The sequence below is a fragment of the Sinocyclocheilus grahami genome, unplaced genomic scaffold (assembly GCF_001515645.1).
Source record: "Sinocyclocheilus grahami isolate Dianchi unplaced genomic scaffold, SAMN03320097.WGS_v1.1 scaffold207.1, whole genome shotgun sequence".
NCBI lineage: Eukaryota > Metazoa > Chordata > Actinopteri > Cypriniformes > Cyprinidae > Sinocyclocheilus > Sinocyclocheilus grahami.
Window position 1 is genome coordinate 222,447 of NW_015505386.1, and position 23,985 is coordinate 246,431.

The 23,985-nt window shown below is 36.9% G+C and overlaps 1 protein-coding gene across 3 annotated transcripts; it reads right to left on the minus strand.

The window, feature by feature from the left end:
• Window positions 1-165: 165 nt before the first annotated feature.
• Window positions 166-22,895, minus strand: akna (AT-hook transcription factor). 3 transcript variants are annotated; one of them, XM_016286152.1, is made up of 24 exons: window positions 22,543-22,895; window positions 19,904-20,253; window positions 19,505-19,673; window positions 17,161-18,007; window positions 16,547-16,850; window positions 14,615-14,689; window positions 10,636-10,792; window positions 9,162-9,289; window positions 8,975-9,034; window positions 8,771-8,892; window positions 8,412-8,571; window positions 8,145-8,317; window positions 7,897-8,064; window positions 6,790-7,036; window positions 6,560-6,660; window positions 5,921-6,213; window positions 5,103-5,259; window positions 3,867-4,016; window positions 3,656-3,768; window positions 3,377-3,505; window positions 3,193-3,285; window positions 2,991-3,092; window positions 2,720-2,870; window positions 166-1,402 (listed from the first exon to the last, which is right to left on the minus strand). In XM_016286152.1, exons 2-24 carry the CDS (start codon window positions 20,087-20,089, stop codon window positions 1,138-1,140), a joined length of 4,350 nt encoding a protein of 1,449 aa, XP_016141638.1. In that variant the 5' UTR covers window positions 20,090-20,253; window positions 22,543-22,895; the 3' UTR covers window positions 166-1,137. The 3 variants fall into 3 exon arrangements, with proteins under 3 accessions (XP_016141638.1, XP_016141637.1, XP_016141639.1); XM_016286151.1 differs by having other exon boundaries at window positions 3,193-3,288; XM_016286153.1 differs by lacking the exons at window positions 19,904-20,253; window positions 22,543-22,895 and having other exon boundaries at window positions 3,193-3,288; window positions 17,161-17,891; window positions 19,505-19,621.
• Window positions 22,896-23,985: the final 1,090 nt, after the last annotated feature.

Consider the following 23,985-nt stretch of genomic DNA (forward strand, 5'->3'; position numbering starts at 1 on the left):
CTTGGTGAAATAGCTGTAAGGAAATATGGCAACATCACACACCTTGTCAAATATTATAGAAACATTTATAGTAGTAAATATAGTATAAAAGTACAGCTCTATAAATACAAAACACATGACAGAAACATTATAATTAATTAAATTTGCCTAACCAGGTGATGCCCAAAATAATCAATATTGCATAACCTATAAAAACTTACACTAATAACTAATCCGTTTTTGTTTCCACAACGTGAAATGCATGCTGTTCTTTTCACACTGACCTCAATGCTGCTACAGACTCTTCTAGGACTTAAAGTATGCTGGACTCTATATACTCCACTCAATCAAACTGCTTATTTTGACTGTGGGGTAGAAAACCATGTCACACATGCCTTTACATTAAAAAGGTTATGCCGTTTGGAAATTCTAAGTAAACAAATACAGCACAAAAGTATGGTAATATAAATAAAAACTCTAGAGTAGCACTATACCCATTTTCTCCCTATTAGAAAAAAATGAAGATTTAAAAACCTGTCACTGACAGATTTATAAACAAAACCGGTTCACCTTCACACTGTGAAAGTACATATAAATCTGTTACATTATTTGGATTTTCCAGAAAAAGGTGTACTACAGTGGACCCAAAAGTATTTGGACATTTAAACCACACTTAAACATGCATTAATGTCTTGGCATTATGTAACAAAAAACAGACAACTGACTCTCCAAAACAAATGCTTTTAGTGGATATATGAAGTCCTCAAATTCACACAGGTGCCCTAGCATAGTGTATTTCATCACAGCTATAAACATGTTCTAATGTAAACTCCATTTTGAACAGTATATTTATGGTTTTTTAAAACCTAAAATGTATACATCTTTAAGTGTGGCCTAAGATTGGTCTAATATTTTTAGGGGTCACTGTATGTACAAACTTAGAATGTTTAAGCTGCCATAATGCAGCTATCAGCTCTAACAGTAGCTACAGCACACCTGAGACATCTCACATTTTCCATCATTTTCCACTGCAGCATTGCATGTCTGCATCAGTCACACCACTACGAGAAAAACAGTTGTTTTTGTAAACTAATAAAAATGAATAAATGTCGCTTTGGATAAAAGCGTCTGCTAAATGAACAGATGTAAACGCTGATGTCAGTAGGTGCAGGATGAGGTGAGGAAGCTACTGCTGTGCAGTCCTGAGGTCAGAGAGTGAGCCATGCGATGCGAGACCTCTCTCATGTTTTTAGCTGCCGTGATGGCACGGGTCAGAGAGCTGTCTAGAGTGTGCTGCTGATGGTCCAAAGAGACCGATCGTCTGCGATGACCTCTGACCCCTGGCCTCTCATCTCTGACAGGACTGACTGAGATGTTAAAGGGTTGTGAGTAGGCCTGTGACGTCACAGGACCGGAGAAGTAACTGTGGGAAAAGGACACAGAGCGCTCAGTCTGATGTGGACAGTGACACCAGAGGAGTTAGTTGTATGTTACTTAAAACTAATTGTTAAAAAAAATTTAAGAAATATATTTTCTTTAAATTAAAGAAATATATAATAATTATATGAATAGTATTATGTAATATAAATATTATAGAAATATATAATATTTATACTACCATTCAAAAGATCGGGGTAAGACTTTTTTTTTTTTTTAAGAAATTAACTTTTATTCAGCAAGACAGTATAGTGATAGTAAAAAAAAATTTGCAAAAATTGCAAAAATTTTCCATTTCAAATAAATGCTATTATTAAATTGAATAAAAATAAATTATTAAATAAAAATGTTATTTAAAAATAATAATATACAGTAGGGTTCAAATGTCTGAGGCCACTGTAGAAAATACTTATGCTTTACTTTTTTATTCTAGAAACTTCATTCCATCAACAAATTATTGCATATTATGGAAGCCCATTTCCACCACGGGGAAGAAAAAAATAAAAATAAAAAATGCGACTTTTTATCTCACAATTCTGACTTTTTTTTCTCCGAATTGCGAGTTTATATCTCGCAATTCTGACTCTTTTTCTAGCAATTGCGAGTTATAAAGTCAGAATTGTGAGATGTAAATTTGCAATTCTGAGAACATATTAGCAGTTCTGACTTCTTTTGTCTCGCAATTCTGACTTTATAACTCGCAGTTATAAATTCAGTTTATAATCACAATTCTGAGAAAAAAAAAGTCAGAATTGTGAGATAAAAAGTCGCATTTTATTTTATTTTTTTTATTATTTATTAAATGTTTTTATTTATATCTCGCAGTTCTGACTTCTTTTCTAGAATTGTGAGTATGTCTCGCAATTGCGAGTTTATATCACGCAATTCTGACTTTACTTTAAACAGGCTTCCATAGTATATTATCAACACAAGTGAAAAATTAATTCAAAGCTTGAATTTCAGAATAATTTGGATCATGAATCAGAATTATCTGAAATCTGACGAATCTGATATTTTATTTTAATTTGTCATTATCTTCTAATTATTTCTTCATTTTACATCACAATGTTTTTTGTTTTGCATTTTTGAAATCCTAAAACTTTGTTTCCCTCCATGGTCAAATTAGATTTTGAATCCCAGACTTTCACAGCGGTCTCAGACGAGTTTTAATCAAGCCTGCAAAACTCATCGACAGAGGAAGTTGTTCTCATACATTTTTAGAGCCTGATTCATTGATCAAAGCAGCTGGAGAGGAAGAAGCAAGTAAATTAAGCTAATGGCCACTTTATCCCGAGGTACTCACAGAGTTGAAGGATAGACGGGCACATATGGGACAACTGGAACACCTCCCAGAACTTTGGGGGGAGGAGCCACATTCACACCTCCTCTGTCCCTCTGTAAGGAGGATCTCATTGGCCGACTCCCTCTGGGGGTGGAGACTGGCTCCTGATTGGCTAAATAAACACTCATATAAGGGGTCAACATGATTCTTGGTGATAAAAGTTGTATTAGGTGAATATTTTACATTTTCTGGACACACTGTAAAAAAAAAGTTTGTAGATGATGTGTCAAACCTGGTTGAGAGGCCCTTTTATTGGCTTGTAATGCACCACACAATGGGCAATGGCTGCAGGAAGGCTGTGAGAGATGTGAAGAGCTCCTACTCCTCACTGGACCTTTAATTAATAGTGTAAAGGACAGGAGGATAATTTATGAAATGTAAGCTCAGTAAATTTTAAACCCCATTATCATGATGGAGGTAAGATGCTTGCTTACGTGTCAAGGAACCAGTGCGGTCTGACATGCAATGTGGGCAGGCAGGTTCTGGTCCTCGGCTTGATTCGGTTTCATCTCTATTGTCAGATCTGCCTGCTAATGTTTAATTAAAATGACCACAATGTGTTCATGACCACCATACGAAAACTGGTAATTTATGCTGAATTATGAGGTCTTTTCTTACATGTACTGTCCTCTTTGTGACTTCCAAATCCTCTGGTTTGTCCTCTTCCTCGTGATGTCATAGGGGACATCAGGACATGTCTTAAAGTTGATGGTCGTGGCTCAGATTGGACAAGCTCCGAATTAGTCGCTAAAGGGTTAATAAGACACAGGGCGAAAAAGTAATTACAGATTCAAACAACATTGCATCCAAGTGTCATTTAGGACCGTTAAGAAAATCTGTTTGCCTCCTTATGTATTCTACTGTAACTTCAAAAGATTAACATGGAGCTAAACGTACTTGGATCAGTTTGAGGCCGATGTCGAGGTAAAGATGCGGATCTTGGCGAGTTTCCTCTCTCTTGTTCTCCATTCCTCCCTCTCTCTTTCTGCTGCCTTCTCCTGTCTGAAGACCTAATAAATAAGGAACATAATAAAATCACTTTTATGACTTAAAAGTTTTAGGTAACACACATAATTTTGGACAGTCTAAGATCATAGATTTCCGGTACCTTGTGGTCTGTGGGGAAGCCTGATCCCTGGTATCTTCTGTGGCAGAAGAGGGCACTCTGACAGGACTGGTAGGTTTGGAGAGTCTCAGATTTCCCTCTAGTCTCTCTTTCAATCGGTTCACTTCTTGCTGTAGAGATCGAAGAGCCTCTCTGAAACACATAAACAGCATTTAAAAGGCATTTTTTGTAATCTGAAGAAAGAACAAAACGGATGTAATTAAAATCAGATAAAAAAAAAAAAAGTGTATCTGGAAGTCAGTTCTGGCTTTTTCATGCTATTAGTTGTTTATACATCAGGTGTTGCAACAAAGGAAAAACAACAGGGTATTTTAAGTGTGGGTTTATGGGTACACTACAATTTTTTTTAAACATTGAATTGATCAAGTGACAGTAAAGATATTTTATAATAGATAATGTTATAAAATGTATTTTTTAAATACATGCTGTTTTTGAACTTTTTGTAAGTCAAAGAATCCTGAAAAAAGTATATCACAGTTTCCACCAAAATATTAATCTGCTCTACTGTTCTCAACATTATTAATAATCATAAATGTTTCTTAAGCACAAAAATAGGCTTTTTAGAATGATTTCAGAAAGATCATGTGACACAGAAGACTGGAGTAAAGGCTGGAAAAAATTCAGATTTGTCAACAGAAATAAATAAAATTTTTAATTTATTTAAAAATTTAATAATTTTGAGCGTAAAAACACAGAGTGAGCTAGCAACTTAGCAAGCCGAGTCATGTTCAAAAGTCCCAAGTCATGTTTTGCTTCTCTGTTAGAGTTAAGATCAAAACAGGGTTTAGAAATAACCATTCCAGTGCGGAGCAAAAAGAGCGTTACAGGCACTGCAAGAAGTGGTGGGTGTGTGGATGTGGGTAGGTGAATATTTTAATCATCAAATACACACAGAGGGTTACTGTTTTATTAATAGCTAATGGTGATTAATGCTGGTCTCTTGATGCGGAGCTGAATACATACCAGTGCACTCTTCAGCTAGTCTATTTGACAGACAAACTCCTGCTGAATCACAGAAAGGAAAGAATGAAAAATAAATCTAATTATCCAGATGGAACTCTGGCTGCCGTGAAGTGAAAAATTATTTCATAGAGACCACTTAATACCACTGGAGTTTTTCCCAGAACTCCTTTACAGTAAAGCCCTGGCTCAAAAGAGCAGCCATAAATCTCTGCTTGTTTGTGCTGCAGTGGCCATGTCAGCTTTTTGGAAACTCACTGCTGATTTGTTAGCTGAATGGAACTTTGGGCTTTGAGGTGGTCACCGTGGTGATTAGGCACATGGAGGGAAGGGCTTCTGTGAGAGCGGAGCTGCTGATTGGCTGGTTGTGGGTACTGGCCATCCTGTGATTTCTCATCCCCTGATAAGAAACGGACTGAGGAAAGAAGAGTATAAGCAGGATGCAGAGAGAGAAAAAGGATGACAAGAGAAATTCAGGACCAGTATTAATGATGGGTTCAAACATCAGCATTATTCAAGACAAGATATTTTTATGGTTGGTTGGTGTTTTACTGCCATGCCAGCTTCCTTGGCTATTTTTATGGCAAGTAGCCATAAATACCATGAAATATTATGAAAGAGCAAAAAACACTACATTTGCTCTAAATGATTCAGGGTTGAATTTTCAAAAGCGTTTCATTTTGTTATGCAACTAAATGTATATATATATAGACAATAGGACGTAAGTTATCATTAACCTCAACCTGGATTCATTAAAAAAAACTAAATTATTATCTAATGTTGATATATTTCCAATTTTATGTATTATTTTTATTATTCATTTTATTTATTATTTTAGGTTAATGTTAATTGATATACTATTGTTGATTGTTCATTTAGATTAAAAATAAATTATGTTAATTTATCAAGCCTGAAATTTTTAATTTTTTTAGTATTGTATATTAAGAAATTAACATTAGGTTAATAAATGCTGTAAAGCATGTGAAAGTATTATTCAGTTAGTTCAAGATACTCATGATTACATACACATTATATATATACACGTTTTTCATTTGAAATGTCAAACCTACACCCACCCTGATCACTCCCATGCTCTGATTGGCTGGTCAGGCTGCTCGGCCAGGGCAGGAGGGTGCTATTGGGCCAATGAATGGGGGATAATGAGGGAGTAAGGCTGGAAGAAGAACACATTTCCTCCCCTCTTCTCCTCCTCACAGGACCCATGCATCCTTCAGACTTGGTGAGGTGTTCTCCTTGGGTATTTGGAGAGGGTTGTGATTGAGTGGGGGAGATGGCAAAAGGCTGTCTAGCAGGAGGAGCAGACTCTGGTCTTTCTGTGTTCACACGCGGGCCAGACGGCCCGATGGAACTGGAGAAGACATCAAAAAGAGGAAAATATAAAGGTACTGTATATAAATTCCCTAAGACAGCAAAGACAAACAGATTTTTATATTTTCTGAAAAATGTATGGTTTTTGTTGATCTTGTCTCCTATTTTATCATCAGGTGGAAAATTGTAAGTTTCATACGTAAAGCACGTCTCTCCTCAATGAGCCGTAAGATTTGAGGTATCAGGCACAAATAGTGCAGGATGAGTCCCTAACCCTAAGTATGAGCAGAAGCACCTCTAACACATTATATTTCAGTGGTTTCTTATTTAATTATGGGTCACAGGATCAAATTCGAAGTGCTTTATCAAGTGAAGGTGCTTCATACCTCGCCACTGCCCTCTGCTGGAGAGGACTGTGTACTGCAGGAGTGAGCTGACTCTCAGAGCCCATAAAGCCACTGTCTGTCTCTGGAGACTTAACCCAATCCTACAATGTTAAAAATACAAGTAAGAACTCTACTAAAATAAAATTAAAACTATTATTCATGCACATAAAGTAATAATCCTTTAGATATGATATATAGTGTTGTTCATCACAAATAAAGCAGTCACTGACCAGAGGAGATGCTCTGACAGTCTTAGCCTTTGCTTTTAAACCCATAGTTCTGGGTTCTGTGCTCTCTGCCAGGCTGGTCAGGCTACTGCTTTGAGTTTTCCTGTTTCCTGCTATTTTCCTTTCCCTGCCCGGTTGCCCTGGCAACACCGAGGAGTGGCAAAGAGCCTCTAGGTGAGTTTCCATAGAGTCACACACCTGTGACCTGACAGATGGGCCGGAGGGAGGGACACAATCTGCTGCTGCCTGCCTAAAGAAAGAGAGAATGGAGAGATGAATGAGAGCGCAAACAGCCAGGTGTTGATAATGGTGGAGTGGACTGAACTGCTGGCACCCTCAATTACCTTATTAAACCTGATAACAACATATAGCTGATGTTTAGATCACAAACACAGAAATATCATTATGATGTCTGTGACAAATAACTTTCTATCACAGAATTAGAATAAGCTGGTAGAATGTTAATACGAAGAGGAGTTTCTAAACAGTGTTATAAACTAAAACTGATGCGTTCACTTAAATCAAATAATAATAATAAAATAAATGTCAACTAAAACAAAACAGAAAAAAATATTTTGCTTTATTTCAGTTAGTTGCCAAAGGAACATTTATACATTTTGTTTAGTTTCAGATGGTCCTAAAATTAATTGAAACTGAAAATAACTACTCTAAACCTGAAATAAAAGAAATTAAAAAAACACTGAATAAAAAATGTGATAATAAAATAAGAAAAAAAAATATATATAACTTTTTTTATGAATAAAAAAATGTTAATACAAAAAAATAAAAATGGAAATAAATACTACAATACTATATTAACAATAATAAAATAACACTTTCAAAATGGGCAGGGCTTATCAGCCAAGAAGTGTCATTTCTCTCAAGGTTTGTTAGTATGGCCCAATCACAGTGATGATTAAATAATGAAATAATTATTCACAGATTACTGGAGAAGATCAGGCACTCACAAACATATAATATCCCTCTCTTCTCTGACATATTGCTAACATACCTAATGTTCACTCATCCTATTCTTTACTGCCTTAAGTTGCCAACCATTTACTAAACTAAACATTTGTAAAGCTGATGTAAAATAGGCTCATGACTCACTGCTGAGCAGATGTCGTCGTCTTTTTCTCATTAAAAATCCTGTGTTGTTGTCTGTCCGTTACACTTGTATTCCCAAGAGAAGCAGAGTCTCCAAAATAAAGCAAGTCATGGCTCTTTAAAGTCACAGTTGGGTCCAGCATCCCAGGCAGCTCTTTAAAACTCTGATAGCTGGGTATAAAAACAACAAGAGATTGAGCTTGACATGTAAAGCTGTTTGTTCTTACATATGCTGGTCAACGGTCACTCACCAGTCCACGAGCTTACTGAAGTCTCTCTCTACTCGCTGGTGTTTGACATGGATGGGATGAAGAAGAAATGGGAGGATCTCTTCTTCCTCCTCTCCGTCTGCATCACTCTCTCCGCTAACTGAACTAACCTCCACACCAACACAAGCCTCAGGATGGACAGCAGACAGTGGGCTCTGAGAAAGAAGGAAGGGGGAAATCAGTACACTTCTGTTCTTTAGATCTGTGAGGTCAAAGTTTAGTGAAGTTTGGAGGTTAAGTCTGAGGCACCTCAGGCAGAGGTTCGGTCTCCAGCATGGACACACAGAGCACATCTGTAGGAGGGTTTAAAGTAGGTTCAGAAATGGGTTTGTTCTGTTCTGCTTGGTCCAGCCACTCCTTCAGCTCCTCCAATCGCATCCCTGACCTGAAGATCTGACCTTCTAGGTCCCTGTCTCACACACAAACACACAGTATGAATAGAAGTACTACAAACCAGCAGCACAGCAAACACAGCTTTGTCAATATTTGCATCAGCAACAAAATACAACAATTTAGTAACATTATGTCTTTATTGTCACTTAAAAGTATTCATTTCAAATAATTTTGGAATAGTAGTGTATTTATACATGCACATAAAAAGAGTCTACCTGTCTGGGTCAAAGGTGACATGCTTGCCTTTTCTCTGCTGCTGCTGCATCTGATACTGGGCTCGTGCATCTAGGTAAGCATGTTCAAGAGACTCCTGCCCCTGTGCCAGTGTGGAGAGACCCTGTAGATGAGTCAGTTCAGAGTCAGTCTGACTTCATGTCTTTAAAAAAAAAATTCACATTTTTAGAAAAGCGTCAGCATACCTTTATCTGTTCACAGGACTTGAGCTTCCCATTCTTTAGAAGTGCCTCAAAAGCATCAACCTGAAAAAACAAAGAAAAAAAAGATTAAGGGTTCACAGCACTGCTGTTAAAATAAAATGCCTGTTAATATGAATTTTGACATAATGACGGTCATTGAATAAAGTTAAAACTGCTTATTTTAAAGTACCTGTAGCTGAAATCTTTGAGTTTGTTTGGTCAGAGTCTCTGTTAGGTGGTTTGCAGTGAGAGATCCAGACCTCCTCGAGCTGACCGAGTTCACAGAGGAAGGACGAGTTGGTGTTTTTCTGCAGTTTTCTACAATGTGAATAAAGCAATTTTGAGATGATTTAACAAAATTGTTCAGTTTGACTGCAAAGTCATTTAGAAGAGATTATAAAACAGTTATGAAATTTCATTTTTATTTAAAATTTGATGCAAGGCATCAAATTCAAGCATAAATGTGGTTTTGATGCTTTTTAATATGTCACAGACTGCTTCCTTATAGTATTCCCTCTAACTCTAGCACACTCTATTCTAATTCTATTCTTTAAAAAAAACGTATCCCTTTTATACTTGCACTCTACTCATTTACTAACTGCTTGTTTTCTTCAAAAAAAAAAAAAAAAACCTAACACTAGCTTCTCTAATCTTTTTGTATTTATTTTATTTATTATACAATTAACAAAAGCAAAAAAGGCCTCTAACACTAGCTTGCTCCATTCTTTTTCTTTTTCTTTATTATATAATACAAAAAAACCTTGCTACGTGTACTGCGTTAAGCTAACTGAAACTTGTTATAGCACTTGCAAATAATTGCTCTTTTGTTGATTTTTGATGCTTCCATTATCCTCATTTGTAAGTCGCTTTGGATAAAAGCGTTTACATTTACAATGTAAATGTAAAATAATATCACAAAATACACATGAATAAACATCAGAAGATATGTTGAAAGAAAAAGTACAACTTAGTGAAATGTATCATGCCTTGCAATCGCTCAATCAGAGTTTCAATTGTGGAAAGACGTCAATAAAACCTCAGAAAACCAATTCAAAGTCCACAGCTTGCAAAAATAACACTGGAATATATATTCCACTATGTGTATGTATATATATATATATATATATATATATATATATAATTTTGTTGAATTACTACAAAAAAGAAATCAGCCAAGAAAACTATTTACAGAATATATGTTTGAGAATGATAATTGTGTGATTAAATACACAATACAAGCACACAGTTTTAAAGTGTCAGTGTGATGTACCCGAGTGATCCCTCTGCTGGAACAGGTGAGCAGAGCCTGCGCCGAACTCTGCCCTCTGCGCTTGAGGAAAACTGAGGGTTATGACCTTTGACGCTTCCTGAATAACACCTGACAGGATAGCTGTACTGGGTTTTGGGGGTTCAGAACAGAGACCTACCTGAAAACACATAGCACATACACAACAATAATGAGTTGATGGTCAAAGGGCCAAAAAATTACAAAGAAATCAGCAACCATCTGTCTGAAAAATCTACTTTGCCAACAATCCACAGGCCCATTACTATGCATAATGTCTTGTAATGCTAGAAAATCAATAAGAGTCTTGTGTGTATGATAATTGTGTGATTAAATACACAATACAAGCACACAGTTTTAAAGTGTCAGTGTGATGTACCCGAGTGATCCCTCTGCTGGAACAGGTGAGCAGAGCCTGCGCCGAACTCTGCCCTCTGCGCTTGAGGAAAACTGAGCGTTATGACCTTTGACGCTTCCTGAATAACACCTGACAGGATAGCTGTACTGGGTTTTGGGGGTTCAGAACAGAGACCAACCTGAAAACACATAGCACATACACAACAATAATGAGTTGATGGTCAAAGGGCCAAAAAATTACAAAGAAATCAGCAACCATCTGTCTGAAAAATCTACTTTGCCAACAATCCACAGGCCCATCACTATGCATAATGTCTTGTAATGCTAGAAAATCAATAAGAGTCTTGTGTGAACACATTCAAGTCAACCCTGTGCTCTATATAAAATCTATTTAAATGCATGTTTACATGGTAGACTGTACCTTTAGGACTAAAAAAGTTAAATGTGGAAAAAAAGTGTTTATTTTATAATTGGTGACATCTGATTTTAAGTATCACAAACAATTTCTGTTTCCCAATATATAGTGTGAAGAACATAAGGACTGTGTCACCATGCATCTATTGTGTTGATGCTGAGACCATCAGAGAAATACAGCCCTGTTTTGCCCGCCCATGTGACAGACCCTCAGATTTACTGCAGGCTAGTGACTTGAACCACAAAGGAGCACAGAGGAGACTCATGTACAATAAAGGGCTCATAAAACAGGCCATTTAATGTTTTTTTCCACTGCTGGACTTACCGATAAGACAATGGCTAGAGAAACGCACTGAAAACACAATGTCAATAGGCTGATATCCATGCACTTCACCACCCACACACACACACACACACACACACACACACAATCGTGACTTAAATCTAATGGAGGTCGAATGACTGTCGCCTCTTGACAAGTCTCCAAGACACTAAATCATACTGAACACAACCTCAACATGACCTCTGTGTCTTTTGAATAAAATCACCCATTTTCGAACACAATCAATATTATTACAGGATCAATACTAGAAGCAGATGATCAGATCTCAATTAGCAGTTTTACCAGCCTATGCTTACAATTTTCACATGGGGTACGCAAAATAAATGTTTTATTTATTATTACTTTTTTTTCCCAAAATCTGCTGTACTTAATATATATGAAGATGATCATTTAATATTGTCATTTATGAGAATAAATATTCTCATTTATATTGAGAATATTGTCATTTATGAGAATAAATATTCTCATTTATATTGAGAATATTGTCATTTATGAGAAGTGTTTGACTTGTTGACCACTACCCTACATAAAATAAATGCTATATATTTCTGTCTGAATTTCAAGTGATTGGAAAGGGCATTTCCATTTCTAGAGTTTTATCATTTATCACCCACACCTATTCCCACATAAATAAGAAACTACAACTAAGTAGTTCAATAAGGGATTCAAGTGAATGAACCCTGTTTATCTCAAGCTGTTGTGCCTGTTAAAGCAGAGGCAGATGGCCAGGGCATGTGGGGGAAGAACTTAATGAGCATTAGAGAAAATGCAGCTGGAGATGTAAAACCGAACAGAAAAATAGCCTAAAATTAGCTACATTAAAAGAGACATACAGGTGCATCTCAATAAATTAGAATGTCGTGGAAAAGTTCATTTATTTCAGTAATTCAACTCAAATTGTGAAACTCGTGTATTAAATAAATTCAATGCACACCGACTGAAGTAGTTTAAGTCTTTGGTTCTTTTAATTGTGATGATTTTGGCTCACATTTAACAAAAACCCACCAATTCACTATCTCAACAAGACCAATAAAAAAAAATTTTTTAGTGAATTGTTGGCCTTCTGGAAAGTATGTTCATTTACTGTACATGTACTCAATACTTGGTAGGGGCTCCTTTTGCTTTAATTACTGCCTCAATTCGGCGTGGCATGGAGGTGATCAGTTTGTGGCACTGCTGAGGTGGTATGGAAGCCCAGGTTTCTTTGACAGTGGCCTTCAGCTCATCTGCATTTTTTGGTCTCTTGTTTCTCATTTTCCTCTTGACAAAACCCCATAGATTCTCTATGGGATTCAGGTCTGGTGAGTTTGCTGGCCAGTCAAGCACACCAACACCATGGTCATTTAACCAACTTTTGGTGCTTTTGGCAGTGTGGGCAGGTGCCAAATCCTGCTGGAAAATGAAATCAGCATCTTCAAAAAGCTGGTCAGCAGAAGGAAGCATGAAGTGCTCCAAAATTTCTTGGTAAACGGGTGCAGTGACGTTGGTTTTCAAAAAACACAATGGACCAACACCAGCAGATGACATTGCACCCCAAATCATCACAGACTGTGAAAACTTAACACTGGACTTCAAGCAACTTGGGCTATGAGCTTCTCCACCCTTCCTCCAGACTCTAGGACTGGTACACCGTTGTCGCTTGTGAAATCAAAATGACGGCACCGTGGGTGTAAACGTGCAGATTAAGGGGCGGTAATATTATAATGAGATCCCTTTGCCATGTCACCAAGGGAGCGAAATCAGACGCGCTCGTTTTCTCAGACGCTTGCAGAAAAAGGCTTACCTAAACAAAGTTACTGGGTTAATCTTTTTCACGTTTCCTTGTTTGGTAGATGCACTGGGGACCTGATTATAGCACTTAAAACCTGGAAAATTTGATTTTCATGTTATGTCACCTTTAAATAATTACCAACGTTGCTCTGTAAAATCAGTGAAAATGTATGCACCATTAGTAATTTCACACCGTGTAACGCTGACTTCTTATGTAAAAGCGAAGGTAGACATGACATCACATCCTTTTTTAATCCTGTTGATGGCTCAGGCACAGAATTGTTTCAGGTCACTATGTCATTTGACACCATTCTGTGTTTACTAACTGTTTTCTACACTGAAGCAATGTATGACCTTCTCAGACAAATAAACAGAGCTCATTTCATCAAAATAATTGATAATGCCAATTAGGCTGTGAATCGATATAAATATTTAATCAGTTTAAATATATCATTCTCAGTTTTTTTCATAGATAATGTGTTGCATTCAATTCCTTTTAAAGGAAATTATTTGAAAAAATGCGGAATTACTGTGTTTTAGCAACAATTTGTGCATTAAATGTGTAAAAAAACCTTTGTGTTCATAAACTAGTATGCAAATAATATAATGATTTGTACAAGTAATACTTTTATATGTACACTGCTTATTGTCTCAGTTTGTTTGCTAGTGTTTCTCTAAAACGCTTTGTCGTCTGAGGTAAGCCCTTTCATCAGAGAAAAACATTACAATCAGAGTTTGAAAATGAGCTTGTGCTTGAATACGGTGGCACTGCTAAACTGAGGGCTGTGATTATGGCGGCCACAAAAGAGATTCTGCATTTATATTGTGTTGACTCAGCCTGAGGAGTCTAAAAATAGCTCTCACCGACATCAGAGCACAAGCAGAAAGGAGACAGGCCTGCTGATACGAGTATGGCACTGAATTCACGTCAACCTTCAGATGAAGGGAAAAAAGCATAGATAATGTGCTGCATTCAATTCCTTTTAAAGGAAATTATTTGAAAAAATGCGGAATTACTGTGTTTTAGCAACAATTTGTGCATTAAATGTGTAAAAAAACCTTTGTGTTCATAAACTAGTATGCAAATAATATAATGATTTGTACAAGTAATGCTTTTATATGTACACTGCTTATTGTCTCAGTTTGTTTGCTAGTGTTTCTCTAAAACGCTTTGTCATCTGAGGTAAGCCCTTTCATCAGAGAAAAACATTACAATCAGAGTTTGAAAATGAGCTTGTGCTTGAATACGGTGGCGCTGCTAAACTGAGGGCTGTGATTATGGCGGCCACAAAAGAGATTCTGCATTTATATTGTGTTGACTCAGCCTGAGGAGTCTAAAAATAGCTCTCACCGACATCAGAGCACAAGCAGAAAGGAGACAGGCCTGCTGATACGAGTATGGCACTGAATTCACGTCAACCTTCAGATGAAGGGAAAAAAGCATAAAACCATAAACACAGTCTGTGAAGCCAACCTTTGCTTCAAGGCGAAGTCGATCGATAGTATTTTCAGCTTCTGCATACTTGGTAAGCAGCCTGTTATAGTCCTCCTGGGAAAAAGAGAGAGAGGGGGGGGGGGGGGGGGGGAGAGAAAAAAATATGTTCTTCTCACACAAATTCTTCTTTTTTTGTGTGCATCTTCCTCTACGTGGTCACATGTTCTCAGAGGTTTGACTTATGCTAATCAAAGGTGAATGTGTGTATGGCAGGGGTTAAGAGGAACCTTGTTAACGGAAACCTAGCCTGACATGGAGACAGATGTGAGGATGTGCTATGTGCAATTTTTATTTTAATTTAAGTAGTTGAAGTTAAAACATTCCTGGAAAACCTGAAATTGGGGGGAATTATATATATAGTTATATAATAATATATATATTTATATAAATATATATATATTTTTTTTTTTTATCCACAGTAATTTTACACTTGTCTAGTACAATTATGTCGCTTTGTTTCATAATTGGTGTATACGTTTTTCTTTATTTACCCTCAAAAAATGGAAGTGAAATGTGACAACATGCCCCGTAGGTGGAACACATTGTAACATCTGAGGGGCACGTTGTAACTTGACCATATGACAGCTTAAAATCTTATCTGATCGAATGAAAAAAATATAAAAGACAAACTAAAATATTTTGTTAATAAATATATATATATGAAAAGTTCCAATGTAAAAGCCTCTAAAAGCCATCTTGGTCAAAAATTAGATAACAATACTGAGTGAATGCTCTCCACACATAGTATATGTTCATCAAGTACTTTCACTTCAAATGCGCAAAATCCCAGCCCCAACCCATTCAGAAGTACCAGTACTTGCATAGAAACCTATACATAGTAGCCAGAAAGAAATGGTAATTTTAAAGAAAAACATCAGACGTACTTAGAGGCTTTTGCATCTGAACTCTTTTGCATCTGAACGCTTCATATATATGTGTATATATATATGTGTGTGTGTGTGTGTGTTTGTGTGTGTTGACAAATGTCATTTGTTCCTGTGATGGTAAAGCTGAATTTTCATCATCATTACTCCTGTCTTCAGTGTCACGTGATCCTTCAGAAATCATTCTATTGAGCTAATGAAAAGACATAGATAAAGAAACATAACAGATGGCTTCATCTTTTAGCCTCTTGGATAAATCAGCATAATTTTGAGTGTCAATGTTTGTAACGCTACACTCCCTACATTAAAATAAACAAATAAAATTTGTCAAAACATAGTGCACACTGCAAAGGGAAACTGTATCCCACAATGCAATTCAATTTAAACTTCCCTCTCTAATTCCCTCTCGAATATCAACCACCATTTTAACAGCTCATACTAATTTTGCAAATATGTAAAATATGTAGAATATTACTGTTTAAAATGTTTGTTGTTGCATAATGCATATGGTTTGATTTGCTTTCACAGTATACACTTGGTTCAAAAGTTTGGGGTTAGTATATCTTTTTTTTAAATTACGAAATTAATATTTAATATTTAAGAAATATTAATATTTTTTATTCAGCAAAGATGCATTAAATTGATCAAAATTGACAGTAAAGTCATTTATCATGTTACAAATGATTTCTATTCCAAATAAATTCTGTTCTTTTGAACTCTCCATTCAAAGAAGCCTGAAAAAATAATAACAGTATCCACAAACATATTAAGCAAAAGCAAAGCATTTTAGAATAATTTCTGAAGAGTCATGTGACACTGGAGCAACGGCTTCTGAAAATTCAACTTTTATATCACAGAAATAAATGACATTACAAAATTATTTCACAATGTGTTTTTTGTATTTTATGTGAGCATAAGAGACACAAAAAACATTAAAAAAAAAATCTTACCAACTGTACACTATGCAGTAAATAGTATACTAGCATTTCACTTTAAACAGTATGTTCATGATTTACTTCTTATATACCTGCAGCTGCTGCATCAGTGTGCTGGCCTGCTGGGGGCAGCGGAACTCCTCTGGTACTGTGCTGTGCAGACGCTTGTGGGCCCCACTGATGGAGGGGCTTCCTGGAGACCTATCAGAGCTGCTCAAAAGGACCTCTCTCACAATCTCAGCAGGGGACTTGAACACTACAGGAAGATCCGGGTGTGATGTTCTATCATGAGGAGGTTGACGGCTTTTAGGAGGTTTGTATCCACTCTTTTTCGGGAAGCGTACCCTCGGCTCCACTTTGGAGAAATCAGGTAAAGGGTGACTCAGCTGTCCTTTCCTAAGAATACATATACATCAATAATCAGTTCAAAAATAATGCTAAATTGGACTAAGTATGGACTACTCACATTCTATGTTTAAGTAAATACTCAGTATGGACTAATCACATTCTAAGTTTACTGTATTTTATATAAATATATAATATTTAATACGTACATGTATTTTTTATATAATTTTTTATATTATTTACAGAGAGATTTATATATTGTATATTGATAAGTAAAAACGTATTTTAATTAGGGGTGAACTCATTTACAAATCACGGGTCACATTAATCAAATAATGAATTTGTGTATTTTTCATTTCACCTGACGTCATCTGGATCAGTGTGAGAGGTTTTGTGGTTCTTTATTGCTGAAGACCGGTGAGGTGTAGGAGGTGGCGAACGCTCTGAGGGGGAGACGCTTGCTTTAGAAATGCACTGCGCTGGAATGGAAACCTGATCGTCACAGGAAGCTGGGTTTGTTTTTCTGGGAGAGGGCGTTGGAGGCTGCAGATTGTGATTAGGACAGTGTAGCCCTACTTTTTCTCCACTCATACCATCTTGGTGTGTTTTTCCAAGTCTGATTTTTATTACAGGGCTTCTGGCTGAAGTTTGAGGTGTAATCTTGTGTTTAATCTCCTCCCCTTTTGATCTAACCGTGTGGTATGTTTTAGGGGTTCTAAGAGACGACTCTGCCCTAATGTCTGCCTCTGGAAAAATCTCAGCTTCAATTCCACAGTTATTCATCAGTTCCTCTGAGGACAAATGGGGAAAACTGATGGGATTAGAAGCGTTTCGTGAGATACGATGCGAGACTGGCAGAAATTGCCCATTGGTTTCCTCAAGTTCCTCAGAATCACTTTGCTCAGAATGCTCTGGGATTCCTGAAATTTGAATATTTTCAGAGATCTCACTGTAATCACAGCTCTTCACCCTTTCAAACATAGATGCCATCTCTTCTGTGACCGGAAATGTTTGATCCATGAATCTCTGAGCATCTTCACACGTTTCTTTCTCTTCTGTTTCCTCATCAGTCATGTCTAGCACCGTCTCTCTCTGCGGGAAAGAGTTTAATTTGTGACTGTGGATTGTTGGACTCCCTGTACTGTCCTCATCTTCAGTCCAATCTTCCAACAAAACACTTCGGTCATCTTTTGTTTTGTGTTCTTCCTCTAAAAAAAAAGAGAGAAAGTGAATGAAAACCTTTTAGACCATATGGAATATTTTTATGATACTTATACTACCATTTAACAGTTTGGGGTCGTTAAATTTTTTTTGTCTCTTTCACTCACCAAGCCTGCATTTACAGTATTTGATAAAAAATACAGTAAAAACGGTAACATTGTGAAATAGTATTGCAATTGTTTTTCTATTTATTTTACATGTAATGTATTCCTGTGATGTCAAAGCTGAACAAAGCTACAAGAATACTTTTTGTGCGCAAAAGAAAAAAAACCCCGGAGGAGACGAATTGTTGAATAAAGTCTTTTTTTCTTCTTTTTCTTTTGCACACAAAAAGTATTCTTGTAGCTTTGTAAAATTACGGTTGAACCGCTGATGTCACATGGATTATGTTTCTGGGCCTTGATCGTGTAAGGACCCTTGCTGTCTATGGGAGGGTTTGGAACAACATTAGGGTGAGTAATTAATGTCAACATTTTCATTTTTGGGTGAACTATCCCTTTTTTTTTTGTCTCTTTCACTCACCAAGCCTGCATTTACAGTATTTGATAAAAAAATACAGTAAAAACGGTAACATTGTGAAATAGTATTGCAATTGTTTTTCTATTTATTTTACATGTAATGTATTCCTGTGATGTCAAAGCTGAACAAAGCTACAAGAATACTTTTTGTGCGCAAAAGAAAAAAAAAACCCGGAGGAGACGAATTGTTGAATAAAGTCTTTTTTTCTTCTTTTTCTTTTGCACACAAAAAGTATTCTTGTAGCTTTGTAAAATTACGGTTGAACCGCTGATGTCACATGGATTATGTTTCTGGGCCTTGATCGTGTAAGGACCCTTGCTGTCTATGGGAGGGTTTGGAACAACATTAGGGTGAGTAATTAATGTCAACATTTTCATTTTTGGGTGAACTATCCCTTTAACAGACACGGAAGTGAATGGAATTCAGAGTTCATGTGCATCTGCGTGACTCTCACTTTGTCTACCCTGGACGTGAGCAGTGATGCGGTCTACACTGGATGTGGCGCAGCGCGACACGACAAATCCCCGACAGTAAACTGATGCCGCGTTCTATTTATGATGTACTGACACACAGTTCAGATGATGTGCAAAGGTCGCTTTGTCGCGTCCAGTGCAGACAGACTTTATTGCGGCGCGACATGACGTGTCCGGTGACACGTGTCTGTGTGTGAGCAAAGAAAACGATCAGTATAAATATAACACTCAGTATAGGCTACTAAACATTGCACATCCTGCGATGTGACTATCGCGGATGCGATATATCGTGCAGCCCTATCTCGGAATGCATCAAAAATATCTTAATTTGTGTTTCGAAGATGAACGAAGGTCTTACGGGTTTGGAACGACATGAGGGTGAGTAAATAATGACAGAATTTTCATTTTTGGGTGAACTATCCCTTTCAAGAACGGTAGTGTATCTATGGATAAATTATCCCTTTACACAAAACTTAAAATGTGAGCCCTTACGCAGAGATGGAGAGCGGCAGTCATCTCCAGTGGCCTGAGAGAGCGGCTCAGAGTCCAGCAGCTCACTCAGGTGACAGCTTATCTCCTCTAGTGCAGGTGGTGGCCCATGCTCAGGCTCAGGGGTCTTCACATCCCACAACAGGTCTTCTGCAATCTCCTCCTCTCGTTCCTGATTGACACAATCATGAGATGGTTATTAAACAGTTGCAAGTTTTAAAAAGCACCATTAATCTAGAACCAGGGCATATAAATTGATTAAATGTTTCTAATTAAATACAGTTGAACTCTGGCAAGTGTTTTTAAGTGTAATGAGATTCTTCTGATGAAGAGCCCTGGTGAGACTGCTCTAAATGACCAATAAATGGGCAGATATCAATCAAACATCTCTGATGTCCTCACCTCCTGCTGCCCTTGACTCTCTGCCAGACCAATGATGCCATTCTCATCCATCTGGCTTTGAAAGTCCTCATCTGGTTCTTCATCCCAGCTGAAGTCCGACCCATCTGGGCTTGAGGGAGAGAAGTATGCTGGGGCTGGTGTCCACACCAGAACCCCTGCGGTGTTACCACCTCTACTCCGCTCCATTACCTGGCTCTTTATCGCTCTCCTTTATTCCACCTTGAGCTCCTATACCACCTGCAGCTCAACATTGATATTGATGTCATCTCTAGCAGCTGACCATTTATGAATGTTTTATGAACAGCCTGCGTAATGTCCACTCAAGGGTCATCAAGGTGATTTAACATGACCTGAAAAACACAGAAATATCATATTTTATCATTGTCATTGATCAACTTATGCATTACCAATAACCTTTCATGAGATGGAAAACATTTCACAAAACTAATTACATCAAAGATAAATAATTATCAACTGTTTACAGCAACATTAACAGATAATAAATCAATTCAAGCTGAAGGAGAAGGTGACTAAAGAGATTCGTTCTTAGTGAACATACCCTTAAGCGTCTGCGTAACTCTTAAAAATAGTCTAATTAATGCTGTCATTCATGTACCGTAGCTCAGTGCTAATTGAGCATGATGAAAGTCTATGCAAAGTCTGTAAACAGATGCTCTCAAGTGGAACCACAAAACATCTGAATAAATAATGCAGTTCTTCGCCTGCTTCATAAGCCCCGAGAGAAAGCAACAGAGCGTAAACTTAAAAACAGCAGATATATATATATATATATATATTTTTTTAGATGTACTAAATTCTTAATCACTACAATTATAAAACACTATTCTACCTCAAGTTGCATGCAAACATTAAGATTTTGACATCAAGATTGCCCCCTCACACCATTTTTTTACTTGTCATATTAAACAATAAGTAAACAATAGTCTAGGAGGTGAATCGTATGTAGTAGATGTTTCATCTAGAAAACAACCCACAACCTTCACAGGGCCCTTGGTCACCATGGTGACCACACAACAACAATCTCTGCCATGCACTGCCCGTCTTTAGGCATCAAAGCATCATTCTAAGAACAGCCAATCAGCATTCAGAACACAGCTTCATATAGCAAAGCTGAATAGCTGGAAAAGAACTTTCATAACAAAAGCCCCTTTTATAAAAAAAGCAATGTTCCATTTTAAACCAAACTAAATTAGGTTTACGAGCCTTAAATTGTGTCGCTGCCACATCCAGAGCATAGCTGTGCATACTTGTCATTTTTAAAATCAAAACAAGTGCTTTGGGTCTAAGACATGAGCTAGTCATATTCTGAAAAATTGCAAGTGACCCTGAAAAGACAAGCACACACATTCTTGTAATTTCTTAATAACTACAAGAATGGATATCTCATGTCGTCACGTCCTGTGTGTAGCAGACCTATTTGTGTGGATGTAACTTTTGTTTGTTGCGACACACAAACCGTAGCAATCTGTCAGCATCCTCCGCCTGCGTGAACACAAATGTAGTCGCCGAGGGAGTCTGCTAATCTCCTGAGTGCAGTGCGTTCTGCAGCAAACCTTAATTAAACGCTTGTCTAAATCTCCACCATCCATTCAGCGAGCCTGTGGTGAGCTCAGCCAAAAGCCACACGCATCCTATATATAGATCGTTCACTGTTACTGTACTTAATAGCCTTACCTACATTACAATGCCCCCACACACAGACAGAGCTGAACAGGATTAATAAGACGAACAGTGAGCTCTAAAGCTCCTTAAGGACGAAGAAGATCCACAGGGTCTGAGGACAAATATTTGTGTTCTGAAAAATGTTCTGTTCTGTATCATCTTTCAACATTTTTTCAGTAAGAAATGTACTTCAGATCTATAAATCACTTATTCTAGTTCATATCCCATGTGAAATAAACATACGCAGATTCATGCATGTAAAGTCCTTGATTAAAAATAGAAAAAACTCATAAGATGTTTAGTTTTTCGCTTTTATTTATGTTATGTATAATTATAAACAACTGCAAAACATTGAAATAAACAACAACTGGGTAGTTGATAAACAACATGAATTTGAATCAAATTTTTTGCTTTTTTTCATATTAAATTAATATAAATATAATAAATTGTACACCCATAATAATAATTATAAAATATCATATAAGGCTGCAATGAATTCTAATAATTAACCAATAAAATTAGATATCACATCACATATGTTGTATTTCATTACATACTATAATAAATAATAATAAAGCATATCCAAAGGCATTTTATATACGCCTTTGGATATGCTTTATTATTACATTTCAGAGCCATGTATATACTATATCATGTATAATATAGTATGGTTCTGAAATATAAATACTATATAAAATGTATAATTCATTTATTAGTATTATATGTTTTTATATGTTATATAGGAAGCTCTTGTTTCTTAGTTATAGGTACAACACACTTGTACAACTTGACTAACGAGCAGAAGGAGGTTTAACCTGTTGATCAGGAGCAAGGACAGTTGCGAGTATGCACGCTATTCAGCAGTGAAACACAAATACTGTTTGAGACATGCAATCTGTTATGAGGAACTTTAACATGCAAAGCTCCCCTGACTGTAGTGTTTTAGCATTGCTTACCTTGAACATTATCACTGTCTTCCAGGGCAAAAGCAGCGCTCTTCATGTGAATGCATGAACTTCAGACTGTTGCCTTGAGAACAGCACACAAACTAACACCACCAGCCAGTCCTTCCATCACCAAGCGACGAGGCAAACATGGACTTCTCACCTGCTCTTTGTCAAATGCATTTAAGTTAGCTCAAAGGTCCAGGTTGCTTTTACTTTTGTTGTTGTCCCAATCTTCAACTCGCGTTGTGCTGCTCGAGCTCTGCCAAACCGGCTCACTCCACGCGACTAGTTTTATTTCACTTTCCACTTAAATATTCAAGTACAAAGCGAATTGTGCCAGGCTTTTGTATTCTAGAGTGAGAATCTTGAACTTTTCTTGCAGAGTCCTTCCATCACCAAGCGACGAGGCAAACATGGACTTCTCACCTGCTCTTTGTCAAATGCATTTAAGTTAGCTCAAAGGTCCAGGTTGCTTTTACTTTTGTTGTTGTCCCAATCTTCAACTCGCGTTGTGCTGCTCGAGCTCTGCCAAAACGGCTCACTCCACGCGACTAGTTTTATTTCACTTTCCACTTAAATATTCAAGTACAAAGCGAATTGTGCCAGGCTTTTGTATTCTAGAGTGAGAATCTTGAACTTTTCTTGCAGGAAAACCCCTAACACGCTACAACAAAGGCGAAGGATTCATTAATTATGCAGCATTAAATCTATGAAGAGCGAGCCGTTGATTTGAAGGCGGGGCTTCGTTGTCAAAATAAACAGAACGCTGGATTGAGCATTTTGATTGGCTCCTCGACGAAGAAGGCGGGGTTTACAAAAGTACAAGACCTTTCATATTGTCCACATAACAATTACTATGAAACTATGAAATAGACTTTCTCTTTAGGATGTCCTCATTTTGCTGGACACAGAGCAACATGCTTATTTATAGTCATAAATCAACGTACTATAAAGTGTTTGTTGTGATACCACTGTCAGCCACATGATGGCGCCATAAAACAGCTATTCAAACTACGTAGCTCAGTCATTCTTGAGACGTGGGACAAAACGGGTCTAGCAAGGGTAACTGCTATTAGCTTTAAAAAAATAAAAATATTTTTAATTTTAAATGTCATGAGGGATTAATAATAGAATGTATTTAACACAATTATCACCTTCATTTTAATTTTCTCATTATTATACCAAATCTGTGTTTCTTAATGTCCTACGTCTAAAACAGTGTGTCCACAGAGAAGGGTTCGATCATTCAAATGCAGTAAAATGGATATAAATGTTTTTTTAATGATGAAAAAGAGCTTGTTTTATCAAAAGCAACACTTGATAATATCTTCTATCAAAGCAATGTTGTTGTTTTTTAATGACATGCATGTTTCATAAGATTTTAAAGTTGCGTCCCCACTTTTTGTCGACACCGTCAGACATTCAATAAAATGTAATAAAATCAGGGAATAT